Source organism: Dermochelys coriacea, chromosome 5, assembly GCF_009764565.3.
Source record: "Dermochelys coriacea isolate rDerCor1 chromosome 5, rDerCor1.pri.v4, whole genome shotgun sequence".
Taxonomy (NCBI): Eukaryota; Metazoa; Chordata; order Testudines; family Dermochelyidae; genus Dermochelys; species Dermochelys coriacea.
In genome coordinates this window covers 136,834,263-136,851,422 of record NC_050072.1, presented here as the reverse complement: position 1 = coordinate 136,851,422, position 17,160 = coordinate 136,834,263, and the positions used below count along the sequence as shown (strand labels likewise).

The window sequence follows — 17,160 nt, the reverse complement described above, 5'->3', positions numbered from 1 at the left end:
ACTGCAATGAAACAGCCCCACAGCCTAAACCCTGTGTGCCTCGGTCGGCTGGCCACAGGTTTTTAATTGCAGTGTAGACGTACCCTTTTTGTTAGACTTTAGAATCAGGTCAGTTTTAGCCTGTGTGGGTCCAGTAGTTATTAAAAGATATTGGAGTCAGGGTGAGAAGAATTATTTAAGATCTCTTCCTGGACACAGGAGTAAGCCCCACCCTTGAGGAGAGCAGCAGCTATTCTCATTGTTTCTCGACACAGATTGCCTCTGATCTCTGTGCTGAAGAGCTGTAACTGGGGTGTGCCCTCTATAAGAGTGATTCTTTGATTCCCAGCTGGGAAGGGAGAGGAAACATGATGTCAAACAAGCCTCTCTCATCTTCCCTGGTGCCTCGAGCTGATCCCTCACTGTAAGATAGGTGAAGGGTAAACTGGACAGAGCTCTCACTTCCTTTCTTCTTCTAGTGGCAGATCAAAGGGCTACCCAGCAGGCAGACAAGAAACTGGTGGTGGCACGCCCTGCAAGAGCAGGGGATCAAAGGTTCATACTAAACTTAAACTGTAAAACAAATTAGTACAGTAATGTAATAGCCCTCTGGTCATGTTTTGCTAAAGTGTCAAAATGGAGCACTATTGCTTATGTAGTAGGATTCAAACCAGTTGATCCACCTACAGGTAGCACAAAGAGTTTTTACAAGGTTTGTTAGGATGCTTTAAAATATTCTGGAATGAAATTTGATGTAAAAAGCTCTTATCCTGTTTTTTATTAAAAACAAAAAAAACCATCCTACTTAACTGCCACACTCTTTCCTGGATTCTGATGATTTTCTACAGAGGGCCACCATTTTTGTGGCAGACCAGCCTGCTTGGTAGAAGAGGGTAATAATATGGATGTTGGAGTACATTTACCAGAATCTAATCTGGTATTTTCTTATAAGAAATGAAGTGGTGTTGCATGCTTCTAAATTTTCCCTGGTTGTCAATGTTCAGTGCTGTCTCCTGAGACCACCTTGTATATCTTATTTTGTCTAATGTATAAATGATCTAATGCTCTAGGTGCATTAAGATAATACAATTAACCATATTTGATTTAATCCCCCCCTCCAAAAACTAATGATAAAACCATCTGAAGTGACACAATAAAGCAAGTCCATAAATAATTACACAACTGTGAATTCACATAAGAACTCCAATATAACCCATTGGAGGAAAGGGTCACTTTCTATGTGCTGTGGCTGGGAGATTTGATATATTTTTTTTTTAATTTAATTTAGAAACCTATTAGAAGAACACTATCTGAAGAGAAGTAGTCAAAAATATTGGAGCTAACATGGCCTATGAAAGTTAACTCTTCCCTTGGACGAATAAATTTATAATAATCCTTAATTATATAAACACATTTAGTTTTTTTGCCCCCCTTGGGAGGCCTGCCTCATTCAAGCTCTTTTACGCAAATTACATTTTCACCGAGGTAATGTCACAAGGAGGAGCCCTATTTCACTGAGCTCACACTTTGTGCATTGATTAAGACCAGGCTGCTTCAGAGAACTTTCAAATTAGAAGAATCTATAGTACCTGGGTTATTTTTTCTTATAGTAATCCTTAAAGAGACTTTCACTAAAAAAAAAATTCAGACTTGCTTCTGACAGACCCGGTAATTGCATTATCCCTTTTAAGTACAATGCTGTTTCATGTTTGTCTCAATTATTTTCATATTAAAACTGGTCACTTATAAGTAAAAACTTTTTTTTTTCTTCCCACCCTTCCCACATGCCAGCCCTACAAGCTAAACCTGAATCAGAAGTGATTCTGGTTTCTTTTTTCAGATTCCCCAGTAAAAAATCTTGGTAGGCCAAATTAGGCATCAGGGCAACCTCATTGCCTTGTGGATTTTCACAAATATAACTGATTGGAATTTAGAAACAAGCTTTGCACACAAAAGTATAGAATTTCTGTCTTCTAGCAGCAGTTCTACCAGGAATTTTTTAAAAAGTAAAAACTTTAGGACAAAATGGCAGATATGACAGAACGCATGTGGGCTGAGACTTGAAGAAAAAAAAAATTCCAAAAATTAGGCTCCTAAACAAGGAACTTGATATTTTTTGTTTTTGAACTGCTGAACACTCAACAGCTCCCATGATCACTTCAGTGGAAACTGCTTGGGTACTTGGCATTTCTGAAAATCAGAAATTTTAAACACTTACTCTTAAATCCTCCTTTAGGCACCCACTTTTGAAAGTTTTAGCCATGGAGAACACACTTTCCAGAGTAGAACAATAGGGAGCAAGGAATCATCCTGTTGTTAAGGTAGAGAACTGGGAGAAGATTGAGTTCCATCTACCGTAGACTTCGTATATGACCTTTGTGAAGTCATGTAGTCCCTGTCTGCCTCTGTTTCCCATCTGTAAAAAGGTGGGTACTTCATTTTTAGCTCAAAAGTTTTGAGGCTTAATTTAATAAATGCATGAGGTACTAAGACTACAGTGAACATCATAGAATTGCTAGGAATAAACTGCACTTCAGTTGAGAATTACCATAAGAATCCTCATCTCTCTTTCAGGGGACTGTTGTGCATTTTTATGGGAATAGACTAAAGTGATAACTCAAGTTTATTGTCCAGCCTCAGTGTAGCATTAATGTAGAAAACTTTACCCTGCCTATTATTCTTCCCAAATACTCCTACCTCAAAATCATCACAAATAGTAAAATTAACATGATTTTTGCTAGTTTCATTCTATTAAACAAAAACAGGATGACAAAGAAGCAGATCGATAGGAAGGAAGGGAAGCTGCAAGACTGACAAAAAATGAGAAGCTACACGAGTGTCGTGTTAGTTTGTAACATGAGATTCTCTGAAGATACCATCTCTGCGGGATTCTTGCTTCTTACTGTCAAAACTTTCCTACCTCTAAAGGTTTTTGGTCCTTCACAATGGCAGTAAAAAGTTAGACTATGAATCAGGCTCCCTACTAGCCTTCGCCTGACCATTAGAAATATTGTGTCATTGTTACTGTTAGCTGTTTCTTGACCACAGTCATGACAAGAAACTAGCTGGAGACTGCTCTTTGTCTGGCCATTGCTTCAGCTCTTTACCTCCTTATTGCTATATCCTTCCTTCCAGCCAGTTCCATTATGGCTGTTGACATTTGAGGCTTTTTCCTCTAGCGATTTTACACTGCTTCAGTTCTCAGGCCTGTCTTCGTCGTCATCTTCTTTCTCGTTTTTTTTTTTTTTTAAACCCTCTCCATCAGGGCCAAAGTTTGGTAGGCACTTCAGTGTTGCTAAACTCAGCACTAGTTCTGTGTATATTGGTCTGGTGACTCCTACAGCACACGTGGTACCCATTTTCTTTCTCTTTTGGGAATGACATTTTAGGAGAAAGGAAGTCTGCTCAGCAGCTTCAAATCTTGTCCATGAGGTAGAACATCACTGAAGACTTGAAAACCACATTCGGTGCATTGTCTGATTCAGAGGAGACGACAACATCTAGAGGTGCCAGATGTGCTTGCAGATGTCATACCGAGCAGTGAAGAAACAATAACTTAATTTGAAGCATTCCACCGAAACCTGCATATTCAGCATGAGATTGGCTTAAAGCTCAAGTCTGAGTTGGCCAGGACAGTTGAGTACTAGAACTTGGTGCCAATACTTTCTGTATTGCTGCAGCACCCCCTCTCCATCCCGCTTCCCCCAATCCCAGGCAGGTTTCACCATCAGAGTGGCCTGTACTAGTAAAGCTGTGGATTCCACTAAGCATTGGTTTCTTAATGTAGTCACTGTCTCTGTGCTCAGAGCTGGTGGTATCAACCTCCAGCTCCTCAGATGAGGCAGTCTCCACACAAGTGGACAAGGCAGTGGGAAGGAGGGAGAGGAGTTAAGGGCCAGTGTAGGCACAAGAACATATGGATATAAACTGGCCATCAGGATGTTTAGGCTTGAAATTAGACACAGGTTTCTAACCATCAGAGGAATGAAGTTCTGGAACAGTTGCCCAGGGGGAGCAGTGAGAGCAAAAAACCTGACTAGTTTCAAGATTCAGCTTGAGATGTTTGTGGAGGGGATGGTATGATGAGAGTGCTTACAATGGCATGTGGCTCATCTGCTACTACTTGTAGCAAATATTTCCAAAGGCTGGAGATGGGATACTATATGGGAGGGTGTGATGGGTTCCCCGCAGGGGTGCCACCTGGAACTGGGATACCACTGAGCCCTCTGACCCCCAGCCTGGGCTCCCTCACACTGTGCTGCTGTGACCAGCTGCAAAGCCCTCCAAGCTTACACTTTCACCAGCGTTCATGGAGGTAGGGACACACCCAGATTCAGTTACATTCAGGCTCTCTAACCACCAGCCTAGGATCCCAAAGTAGTACCATCCTTCCCTGGTCAAATATGATGAGTATATGGGTTTACTACCCGGTCCGCCTCTTCCCTCAATGTGAAAAGGACAGTGCATGCTTGTGGTAACCAAGCTGCGATATTCCCAAGCTGTGAGTCAAAAACACACTGTTTTGGATTAAACATAAAATAAGTCTATTAACTACAAAAAGATAGATTTTAAGTGATAGCAAACAGATCAAAGCCGATTACCTAGTAAATAAACAAAAAGTAAACTAAGCTTAATATACTAGATAGATTTGATATGAATTAGCAAATTCTTACTCTGAGTGATAAATAGGTTGGCAGATTCTTAAGGCACAAGCTGCCTTTGCTTTGCAGCTTGGGTTTCCCAGGTTTTCATACAAAGGCTAGAAGTCCCTTTAGCCTGGGACCATCACTTCCCTCAGTCTAGTCTTTGTTCCTTAGGTGTTTCCAGGTGTGTTGTTGTAGGGAGAGTGACGGCCCATCATGATGTCATTTCCCCCTTTCATATCTTCTTCCCACTTGCTGGAAAGCTCTTTTGCTGTGATCTGGGTCAAACAGTTCCCATTGTGCAGTGCTTTCTCTGAGAGGTTTCTGTTTTACACAGTTCCTGGAGTAATCCTTGTGCGTGTGTGCATTTCCTCAATAAGCCATTAACATTGTTTGGCCTTTTTACTGTTGTACCTGAAAGGCTGCTTGTGGGTGTTTTCAACCTCACAACGTGTTTCAGTAACACATATGTAGCCAAACTTCATAACTTTACATAAGATGATAGCACATACAATTCAATGAGATATGAATATCTAGCAGGTCAAGACTTTTAGAATGTTACCTCACAAAGCCTACTTTGTGCAAAACATAACCTTTATCTGACAGAGGTGAATAAGCGGGTGCCAGGGTGTCTCAGAGGGGTCTGAGTTACTACACTGAATTCTTTCCCAGATGTCTGGCTAGTGGGTCTCACTGATATGTGCAAGCTCTAACTGTTATGGGGACAGGAAGGGATTTCCCTCCAGGTCAGATTGACAGAGACCCTGAGGTTTTTTGGCTGCCTCTGCAGCATGGGGTTCAGGTCACTTGCTGATTTGAACTAGAGTAAATGGTGGATTCCTGGGAACTTTAAGTCTTTAAATCATGACTGGAGGACTTCAGTAACTCAGCCAGAGGTCAGGGGGTCTGTTACAGGAGTGGGTGGGTGAGCTAGAGTGTCCTGTAATGTGCAAGAAGTCAGGCTAGATGATCAAGGTAGTCCCCTCTGACCTTGAAGTCTTTTTTAGGTGCCAAGAAAAGGATAGCAGCTTTTTTTCACTTGGGACATCCCTCAAGCTTTGTATTCTCCAAGAGTGCAAATCCTTTATAGGAGTATCTTTAGAGACAGGAAAATTGTTTGCCTTGTGACACTGCTTCTCTGAAGCTACCACCTTGTAGGATGTTCTCTTGCCTCTACATATTCCAACCGCTTGAGGGCTACCTTTTTTGAGGTTTTTCTTGTATCTGAAGCACAACTTTTGGTCTAGCATTGATGAACTTGAAGAGTTTGTTTATTTCTGAGAGCTTTCCTTCTAGTCAATTGAAGAAACTGACTGGGATGTTCAGAAGGTGTCAAGCAGCAGCTATTAGGGGCCTTGTGTGTGCAAAACATCTTAAGAGTTGGGGGAGTTCTGCCAGCCTTATGCCAAGGAGCTGTCACTCCTGTGAGATGATAGATCTAGAGAAACAGAATTGCTAGATAAATGATGTTCTTTGAGGTGGCATCAGCACCCACACGCTTCCGGGATAGGCACTCCATGGCCTGGGGAGATCAGAACGTTCTAGAGCCGCGTCCGTTGGGCCACACGTTCCTTCCTCGCTTCCCCCCCCCCCCCAACCATGCAGGGTTCTGAAGGTACAAAGGCGGGGATGGCCCTAACTCTGCGGTTTCTCTCCATCACTGACCAGACCGTGCAGTGAGTTTGGAGCACAGCCCAGTGTCCTCAGCAATTCCCTTGTTGGTTTTTTTTTTTTTTTTTCTCTTCCTCCTTCTGGGGTATGTTTGTTAACTGGTCAGCTTTTTAAATGAAAAGGGATAAGATGCTTTTGTGAGCATCATCTAGATCTGCAAAGATAAGGAGAGTATACTTATAGTATATTATTAGTGGGGGCTGAGAGGCTCTTAAGGCGTGAGGAGATCTCCTTGCAAAAGTGACTGTGTTCCCCGAGTAGGTGGACTCAAGATCCTTGGTTTGATTGGCAGAGTCTACTGCTTGGCTGAGCTGATTTCTCTGTCTCTCTCTTCATAAACCTTTTAAATAGGGAACTGTAGTTTGAGAAACTTTTCAAGGCTCTGGTGATTGTCTGTACACACCTGCTGCTTCAAGCTGGATGTCTGATTATTCGCTGAGACTGTCTTACTGTGTACCTACATTGCAGGGCTTTGCACAGAATTATTCAGTAGCTTCCTTCTCATTTTTTCTGGGTAGCCTTACACTTGTGAATTGCAGCTTTTCTAAAGGGAGTATTAAATGATTGTTTTCTACCTGTAATATGTTGCTTTGATACTTTTTACCAGTGTAGGAGACCACCTAAATTAGTTCACTTACTTTGTCCCTGGAGCTTGTAGAAGGGAGGAGAAATGTTTAAATTGATGTAGGAGTGCCAGTGATTAGAGGTGCTCCAGATAGAAAAAAATTTGTTGTTCTTTTGCCAGCAAGGAAAATGCTTTAGTTCCTGATTCGTGACATGGAAATACACAGAAGCCATTTTACAGGAAGGAAGTGTTGTGATATTAAATGATCTTTCTGGTAAAATCCACTAGCTTAAATAAATGAAATTTATTTGTGTACTGGTATCTGTCAGCTGAACCAAATTAACCTTTTACTATCTCAGTGGTTATTAGTATTTACCTTTCCCAAAAGTGTTTGAGAGTGGGATAAAGATGGTAGGTAGCGGGGAGACCTCTGCTAATGATTCATTTGATAAAAGCAAGGCAGATTAAATCTATGGTAGCAACCAACAATTGTGCTTGTGAATCTAATATTTGCTTTTCTCCAGCTGCATACATCAGATTGCAGATAGGTTCAAGCTGTACAGGAATTCAAAGTTTTCATGACCTGTAGACTAGTGGCACTTGGTGTATGTATAACTTCTCACTGAGAGGAGAGATCTGAGACATAACGCAGTAATTGGATTTTGAATATTTATTTGACTATACCTAAATTTTGTTGATGGCAGCAATTTTAATAAAAATAAATATGAAGATATAACTTTAAAATACAGTGCAGCAAGCCAGCTTAAACATTCTTTGGCTCTACTGCTAGCAAAATAGTAGCTTATCGGTATAATTGACTTTGTAGCATTGCAGCTAGCAACACTAAAGTAAATGCATTTCAGCTTTAAAAGTTTTCTTTCAGTTATTTAAATTGGTGCACAAAGCCTTAACTGTATAAAGGTCTTTGATTTTACTATAATGTATAAAAAAAATGTTGTAGTTTATATAGTTTGAGCTCTTTTGCTCCCATACAATGTACAAATGGCTTTAAGCACATCAATTCAAGGTATATACTTTCTTGAGAGTCTAACTTCTATTGTGGGTTACTATATATCTTAACTGGTTTCAGAGTAGCAGCCGTGTTAGTCTGTATTCACAAAAAGAAAAGGAGTACTTGTGGCACCTTAGAGACTAACAAATTTATTTGAGCATAAGCTTTCGTGAGCTGCAGCTCACTTCATCGGATGCATCCGATGAAGTGAGCTGTAGCTCACGAAAGCTTATGCTCAAATAAATTTTAGTCTCTAAGGTGCCACAAGTACTCCTTTTCTTTATATATCTTAACTGATGCTGGAATTAATGTTAAATTTCTTCCATACATGTTCCAGCAGTTAGACTGTTTTGAAGTAGAATGACACTTTGAAATGTCTTGGGAATATTAAGCGCCCCCCCCCCCCCCAAAAAAAGCTGACATGGCCTCAAAATAGAGTTAAATGAGAACTTTCATTCAGCAAAAATTACATTCTATCTGGGTAGCATGTAATGTTAAATGTTTTTTTAGAGGAGAGAACCCTTTTTAACAAGGACACAAAGGTTCAAGACCATTTTCTTGAGGCTAGTAGTTAAATATCATCTGAGAGAATGGTTTGCTAAAACCTGCTACTATTAATCCTCAGCTGTGCTGGCTGTAATGATATACAATAGCCCACATTTGAGAACTTTTTCACAAAAATTTTAGCCTAGAATTGGCTTGACTTTTCACCCAGAGACTGCATGCCATTTATTGCCCTATAAACCTACCTAATTAATCTTGCTCTGCTGTTGGATGAGAAATATCAGTTATGGTGTTTTGGCTGGATCTTGATTGCTCAAAGACTATGCCTAGGAATGAACGTTTTAGGTATGAGATTTAAAAGGTTTATTAAAAAATAAGCATCAAAAGCTTAATTTCTCTAGGGATATATTTTTACTTTTGTTAAAGTATGTGCTTGGGTGAAGGAACCTTTCAGATTGAGATTATAATAGTTTTTTCTGGTTTTTATATATCTACCCATGTTATAGGAAAACCAAAAGCAACTTTGAGACAGCCAGGATTAAGGGCTGCACTAGAAGGCAGAAGGCCTACACCCCCCTGGCCAAAAAGCAAAGGAAGTTCTTATGGAATTGTGAAACCCAGCATAGAAACTGTTCACTATGCTTTGCCCCCGGCATCTGGAAGTGGACTATCCAAAGAGGTTCTAATGCAGAGACATGTCACAATGATTAACAGGTCAGTGTTTATAGTGTAATGTGCTGGACAAAAAAACAATTTTGATAAGCTGAAAGTCCTGAATTGTGGACGTTCAGGGAACAGCTGAATTGTCTGAATTGTCCACATTTATGAAACTTTTATTTTTCTTAAAAATAAAAACTGTAAATGCAATAATTCTTATCAAGAAGTGGAATTATACCAGAATACTCTTCTGGTATGTGGGGTGATGAAAGCACTTTGCCTTTCGCCTCCTCTGTTTCACTATGCCACTGTCTTAATATACCATGTTGTGTTACAGAGATGAATTATCGCTTGAGGGAGTGTTGCTTGAAATTGCCAAATAATATCCCCCAGACACTTTTTTAAATTTATGAAAGGATACAGCAAAATCTTGGGCACAACTCAATTCCTGAAAAGATTATTCAAAAAATATTAGTTAAAAAAATACTTATGAAGACTTTCAATCACCTACCACAAGCAAAAAAGTAAATATCAGAAACAGCCTGTTTCAGCTCCAAATGGCATTTGTAATGCTATTGCAGGGAAATCCATGGATATAATTTAAATATCTTTTACAGGTAGAACACATGCTTGAGTTGAATGTGGTGACTGCTTTCAGTCTCATAAAGGGGTATTGCATAGTCAGAAATCTCTATTCAGGGGCAGGGGGCCATCAGGGAACTGGGGGGTTGGATGGGGCAGGAGTCCCGGGGGGGGCATCAGGGGGTGAGAAGCGGGGGGATTGAGCACAGCCTCCCCTAACTGGCCCTCCACACAATTTCAGAGACCTAATATGGCCCTCAGGCCAAAAAGTTTGCCCGCCCCTATTATACAGGGTAAACTCATAAATTTTTCGCCCTCTATAACACTGATAGAGAGGTTTCAGAGTAGCAGCCGTGTTAGTCTGTATTCGCAAAAAGAAAAGGAGTACTTGTGGCACCTTAGAGACTAACAAATTTATTAGAGCATAAGCTTTCGTGAGCTACAGCATCCGATGAAGTGAGCTGTAGCTCACGAAAGCTTATGCTCTAATAAATTTGTTAGTCTCTAAGGTGCCACAAGTACTCCTTTTCTTTTTACTGATAGAGAGGTATGCACAGCTGTTTTCCCCTGTCAGGGTTCCTTCCCCACTCTGAACTCTGGGGTACAGATGTGGGGACCCGCATGAAAGACCCCCTAAGCTTATTCTTACCAGCTTAGGTTAAAACTTCTCCAAGGCAGTTTCCTTTCTTGCCTTGGGATTTCTGCCACCACCAAGTGATTTAACAAACAATCAGGGAAAGGACCACTTGGAGTCCTATTCCCCAAAAATATTCTCCCAAGCCTACACCCCCTTTCCTGGGAAAGGCTTGAGCATATATCCTCACCAATTGGTTACAAAGGGACTACAGACCCAAACCCCTGGGTCTTAGAACAATGGAAAAATCAGTCAGGTTCTTAAAAAGAAGGATTTTATTTAAAGAGAAAAGGGTAAAAGAATCACCCTTGTACTTAGGCTGGTAGTTAACCTTACAGAGTAGCAGAAAATTCAAAGAGCACAGAGGAACCCCCTCTAGCCTTAGTTTCAAAGTTACAACAAAATGGGGATAAACCTCCCTCTAGCAAAGGGGAAAATTCACAAGTTGAGAAAACAAAGGTAAACTAATACGCCTTGCCTGGCTGTTGCTTACAAGTTTTGAAATATGAGAGACTTGTTCAGAAAGATTTGGAGAACATGGATTGATGTCCGGTCCCTCTTAGTCCCAAGAGCGAACCGCCCACGGGAGGGAAGTTCAACCCAAAGCCTCTTTCTCTCCCCCCCGCCCCCCTCCCCCCCCAGATTTGAAAGTATCTTTGGTCCCTGTTGGTTCCTTTGGTCAGGTGCCAACCAGGTTACTTGAGCTTCTTAACCCCTTACAGGTAAGGAGGAATTTTAGGCTACCCCTATGGTTATGACAGCCCACCCCAGGTATTAATACATACTCTGGATTAATTAATGAGTAAAAAGTGACTTTATTAAATACGGAAAGTAGGATTTACCAAACAAAATAAAATAGAACATGCAAGTCTATGTCTAATATGGTAAGAAAACTGAATACAGATAAAAACCTCACCCTTAGAGGAATTCAAGTAAGCTTCCTTTTACAGACTAGTCTCCTTCTAGTCTGGGTCCAGCAATCACCCTGTAGTTACTGTCCTTTGTTCCAGTTTCTTTCAGGTATCATGGGGTGTGGAGAGGCTCTCTCTTTAGTGAGCTAAAGACAAAATGGAGGGGTCTCCCATGGGCTTAAATAAACTTTCTCTTGTGGGTGGAGACTCCCTCCTCTCTCCTATGCAAAGTCCAGCTCCAAGATGGAGTTTGAGTCACATGGGCTAGTCACATGTCAATGCATGACTCAGTTTTTACAGGCAGCCGCCATTGCTTACATGCTACCTTGAACGTCCTCAGGTAGACTTCTTATGTAGATTGGAGCCTTCCAAGATTCCTTGTCCTTTAAGTGTTTCTTGATTAGGCACGTAATTTGCACATGCCTTTCTCAAGATGCCGCTCAAATGCTTTACTAAGGCAACTTAGAAATCAAGCAAGTACACAGCCAATATTCATAACTTCGTATACAACAATGACACATGCATACAAATAGGATGAGTAGATTCAGTAGACCATAATCTTTACAGAGATACACTACATGGCATATGTAGCATAAAATATATTCCAGTTATGTCATCTATACATTCATAAGCATATTTCCATAAAGCCTTATGGGATGGACATGTACATATTTTTAATTAGTAAACATTTAACAGATTTTCAGATGTATTGAGGACCAACATTTCCTGTTGAAGTTGGCACCTCTGGAAATGAGGCCATAAATTAGTGTTTGAATTGTAAATGTATATCTCTAATCTCTGTATGGAATGATAACTGATAGCTGTATTTGAAAAATGCATCTATGCAAAAAATGCACAATAAACATGTCAGTTTCTCTTCAGTACCTAGAAGTGTGTCTGGGAGGATTGCAAATAAAAATGGGAGTGTCTGTCAAGCAGAAATTACAGTATTGCGCTACTAAATGCTCCATGACAGTATCAGTATTTACTGACAATATCAAGTGTTTCCTTTGGCATTGCAGTGTCAGCATAGAAATATGGATTTTTAAATTTATTTTAAATTGAGTATATAACTGAAAAAGTCAACCTTTTGAGTTCTTTCATTCTGGTGTTACAAAACCACCACATGCAATTTACAAAAAGAACAGGAGTACTTGTGGCACCTTAGAGACTAACAAATTTATTAGAGCATAAGCTTTCGTGGGCTACAGCCCACTTCATCAGAAGCATAGAATGGAACTTATAGTTAGAAAAAAAAAATAAATATATATATTACACACACACAGATAAGTTGGAAGTTGCCATACAAACAGTGAGAGGCTAATTAGTTAAGATGAGCTACTATCAGCAGGAGAAAAAAACATTGTAATGATAATCAAGATGGCCCATTTAGACAGTTGACAAGAAGGTGTGACAGCTTTCAGAGTAGCAGCCGTGTTAGTCTGTATTTGCAAAAAGAAAAGGAGTACTTGTGGCACTTTAGAGACTAACAAATTTATTAGAGCATAAGCTTTCGTGAGCTACAGCTCACTTCATTGGATGCATTTGGTGGAAAAAACAGAGGAGAGATTTATATACACACACACACACACAGAGAACATGAAACAATGGGTTTATCATACACATTGTAAGGAGAGTGATCACTTAAGATAAGCCATCACTAGCAGCAGGGGGGGAAAGGAGGAAAGCCTTTCATGGTGACAAGCAAGGTCGGCTAATTCCAGCAGTTAACAAGAATATCAGAGGAACAGTGGGGGGTGGGGTGGGGGGGAGAAATACCATGGGGAAATAGTTTTACTTTGTGTAATGACTCATCCATTCCCAGTCTCTATTCAAGCCTAAATTAATTGTATCCAGTTTGCAAATTAATTCCAATTCAGCAGTCTCTCGTTGGAGTCTGTTTTTGAAGCTTTTTTGTTGAAGGATAGCCACTCTTAGGTCTGTGATCGAGTGACCAGAGAGATTGAAGTGTTCTCCAACTGGTTTTTGAATGTTATAATTCTTGACGTCTGATTTGTGTCCATTCATTCTTTTACGTAGAGACTGTCCAGTTTGGCCAATGTACATGGCAGAGGGACATTGCTGGCACATGATGGCATATATCACATTGGTAGATGCGCAGGTGAACGAGCCTCTGATAGTGTGGCTGATGTGATTAGGCCCTATGATGGTGTCCCCTGAATAGATATGTGGACAGAGTTGGCAACGGGCTTTGTTGCAAGGATAGGTTCCTGGGTTAGTGGTTCTGTTGTGTGGTGTGTGGTTGCTGGTGAGTATTTGCTTCAGATTGGGGGGCTGTCTGTAAGCAAGGACTGGCCTGTCTCCCAAGATCTGTGAGAGTGATGGGTCATCCTTCAGGATAGGTTGTAGATCCTTGATGATGCGTTGGAGAGGTTTTAGTTGGGGGCTGAAGGTGATGGCTAGTGGCGTTCTGTTATTTTCTTTGTTGGGCCTGTCCTGTAGTAGGTGACTTCTGGGTACTCTTCTGGCTCTGTCAATCTGTTTCTTCACTTCAGCATGTGGGTATTGTAGTTGTAGGAATGCATGATAGAGATCTTGTAGGTGTTTGTCTCTGTGATGTCATCAATGTAGCGCAAGTAGAGTAGGGGCATTAGGGGACGAGAGCTGAGGAAGCGTTCTAAGTCAGCCATAAAAATGTTGGCATTCTGTGGGGCCATGCGGGTACCCATCGCAGTGCCGCTGATTTGAAGGTATACATTGTCACCAAATGTGAAATAGTTATGGGTGAGGACAAAGTCACAAAGTTTAGCCACCAGGTTAGCCGTGACAGTATCGGGGATACTGTTCCTGACGGCTTGTAGCCCATCTTTGTGTGGAATGTTGGTGTAGAGGCTTCTACATCCATAGTGGCCAGGATGGTGTTTTTAGGAAGATCACCAATGGACTGTAGTTTCCTCAGGAAGTCAGTGGTGTCTCGAAGATAGCTGGGAGTGCTGGTAACGAAGGGCCTGAGGAGGGAGTCTACATAGCCAGACAATCCTGCTGTCAGGGTGCCAATGCCTGAGATGATGGGGCGTCCAGGATTTCCAGGTTTATGGATCTTAGGTAGCAGATGGAATACCCCAGGTCGGGGTTCTAGGGGTGTGTCTGTGCGGATTTGTTCTTGTGCTTTTTCAGGGAGTTTCTTGAGCAAATGCTGTAGTTTCTTTTGGTAACTCTCAGTGGGATCAGAGGGTAATGGCTTGCAGAAAGTGGTGTTGGAGAGCTGCCTAGTAGGTGTGAGGATACTTAACTTTAGGGAAATAGATTCAATATGTGTAATGACCCAGCCACTCCCAGTCTCTATTCAAACCCAAGTTAATGTTATCTAGTTTGCATATGAATTCAAGCTCAGCAGTTTCTCATTGGAGTCTGTTTTTGAAGCTTTTCTGTTGCAAAATTGCCACCCTTAAATCTTTTACTGAGTGGCCAGAGAGTTTGAAGTGTTCTCCTACCGGTTTTTGAATGTTATGATTCCTGATGTCAGATTTGTGTCCATTTATTCTTTTGTGTAGAGACTGTCCAGTTTGGCCAATGTACATGGCAGAGGGGCATTGGTGGCTCATATCACATTGGTAGATGTGCAGGTGAACGAGCCCCTGCTGGCGTGGCTAATGTGATTAGGTCCTATGATGGTGTCACTTGAATAAATATGTGGACAGAGTTGGCAACGGGCTTTGTTGCAAGGATAGGTTCCTGAGTTAGTGTTTTTGTTGTGTGGTGTGTGGTTGCTGGAGAGTATTTGCTTCAGGTTGGGGGGCTGTCTGTAAGGGAGGACTGGTCTGTCTCCCAAGATCTGTGAGAGTGAGGGATCATTTTTCAGGATGGGTTGTAAATCTTTGATGATGCGCTAGAGAGGTTTTTAGTTGCAGGTTGAAGGTGATGGCTAGTGGCGTTCTGTTATTTTCTTTGTTGGGCCTGTCCTGTAGTAGGTGACTTCTGGGTACTCTTCTGGCTCTTTCAATCTGTTTTTTCACTTCAGCAGGTGGGTATTGTAGTTTTAAGAATTCTTGATAGCAATGTTGTAGGTGTTTGTCTCTGTCTCGGGGATTGGAGCAAATGTGGTTGTATCTTAGAGCTTGCTTGGAGACAATAGATTGTGTGGTGTGTCCTGGACGGAAGCTGGAGGCATGTAGGTAAGTATAGCGGTCAGTAGGTTTCCAATATAGGGTGGTGTTTGTGACCATCGCTTATTAGCACAGTAGTGTCCAGGAAATGGTCCAATTGTGTGGATTGGTCTAAGCTGAGGTTGATGGTGGGATGGAAATTGTTGAAATCATGGTGGAATTCCTCAAGGGCTTCTTTTCCCTGGATCCAGATGATGAAGATGTCATCAATGTAGCGCAAGTAGAGTAGGGGCATTAGGGGACAAGAGCTAAGGAAGCATTTTTGTAAGTCAGCCATGTAATTTACATGTATCCACTACAATTTTGAGTCTTCCACTAAACTAGCATGAAGATTGACTTGCAACCCTCTTCATAGGAAACAGTGATAGTTCATCTTTTGGGGTAACTGTCAGAACACTAGAGACTAGTGTTGTTTCTGCTTGCATTTTGATTTAAACTGGCTCTGAAAGCTGAGAATTCAAATGAACCTTTTAAAAAGGAAAAGTTAACTATTAAAAGCTGGTATATTTTTAATACAGTAGAGTGTCTTTTTGTGGGGGGAGGGTTAGTTTTTGGTGCACTTGAATCCAACAACTGCATGCTAGATCTGGATGAATTCAGAGGAGGGTTCTTTTCTGTTTTTGCTGGATTAGCATTACCTATTAGTTTTCAGCTATTCTTTGACTATCTAAAATCCAGCTTGGCTAAAACAACTGCTGCACCATCATTTCTCTTTATGTAATGTTTATTGCTGACCTGGTGATGATGATACAGAGAATGTCCTCGTTCTATCATTGTGGTTGGACTAAGTCTCAGAATAGCTTTGATTACTTTGATAATCCTCCATGTATTATTATGGTTAGTTTTATAACTAAGCATTGACATGAAGCAAAATGAGTTGTATGCTACTTTCCGCTAAGGCATAAACGTTAACAATGCATATTAGTGCGACAGTTTAATTGTATTCACTAAAAATATTTTTTCAAAAGACCTAAAACCCACAAGAATGTTATCCATTCAGATTTCATATGCAAGTCACGTGTATCAGTGGATGTGGAGGAGCAGAGAAACTAACAGCAGTTAATTTCACTCTTCAGAAAATGGGGTCCTATCTTATCCTGATTCTTGCTTTAAGGGCAATGCAGATAGCCTGGTGAGCATGTGTAGGCTCTGCTGTTGTAAAGCACACCCAGAGATTGCCATGTCAGCTGTAGCACTTTTGTAGCCAAGGCTAGTAGCACCATCTATTAAAGTTGTCTGGTAGATCACACAAGACACTGTTTTCAGCTGCTTATAACTTTTGTCAAACTTGAACCATTAAAACTGAAATTTCCTGTGCTGGGTGTCTGCCTAAAGCAAGGGTTTGTTTTCTTGTTTGGGTTTTTTTCTTGGGTGGTTTTTCAGTTTCAACCCAATCAGTTGAGTTGTTTCCTCAAAAATAAATTGTCTTGCCAGCATTTAAAATAAGTAAAGACCATTTCTTTAGAAGTTCTACACCTTCATCTTCTGGAGGGGAACTTGAAATTTAGCAGGTGTTTCTCTTTGTGTCAAGGATGTGCCTATTGTTGTTCCTATAAAAATCTGCCCAACTTTGGCCAAGTTATAAGCCATTGAAAAAAATCTGTCTGTGCGTGCTCAGACTTCTTAGAGGTTAGTAGATAAAATTTGATTCATAGGATCATAGAAGATATATGTTGGAAGAGACCACAGGAGGTCATCTAGTCCAATCCCCTGCTCAAAGCAGGACCAGGACCAACTAAATCATCCCAGCCGAGGCTTTGTCAAGCTTGGCTTTAAAAACCTCTACGGATGGATATTCCACCACCTCCCTAGATAACCTGTTCCAGTGCTTCACCACCCTCCTAGTGAAAGTTTTTCCTAATATCCAACCTAAAC

General features: G+C 41.0%; 1 protein-coding gene across 13 annotated transcripts in view; it reads left to right on the top strand.

The window, feature by feature from the left end:
• The window catches only part of TDRD7 (tudor domain containing 7), a 113,661-nt gene that overhangs the window by 14,018 nt on the left and 82,483 nt on the right, over nt 1-17,160 (top strand). For 11 of the 13 annotated variants that reach the window (XM_038401541.2, XM_038401551.2, XM_043515383.1 and 8 more), the window contains exon 4: nt 8,881-9,088. In XM_038401541.2, the coding sequence (XP_038257469.1) occupies nt 8,881-9,088 (208 nt within the window). Of the gene's footprint in view, nt 1-458; nt 535-8,880; nt 9,089-17,160 lie in introns of all 13 variants that reach the window. The other 2 variants (XM_043515381.1, XM_043515380.1) reach the window with 1 other exon arrangement.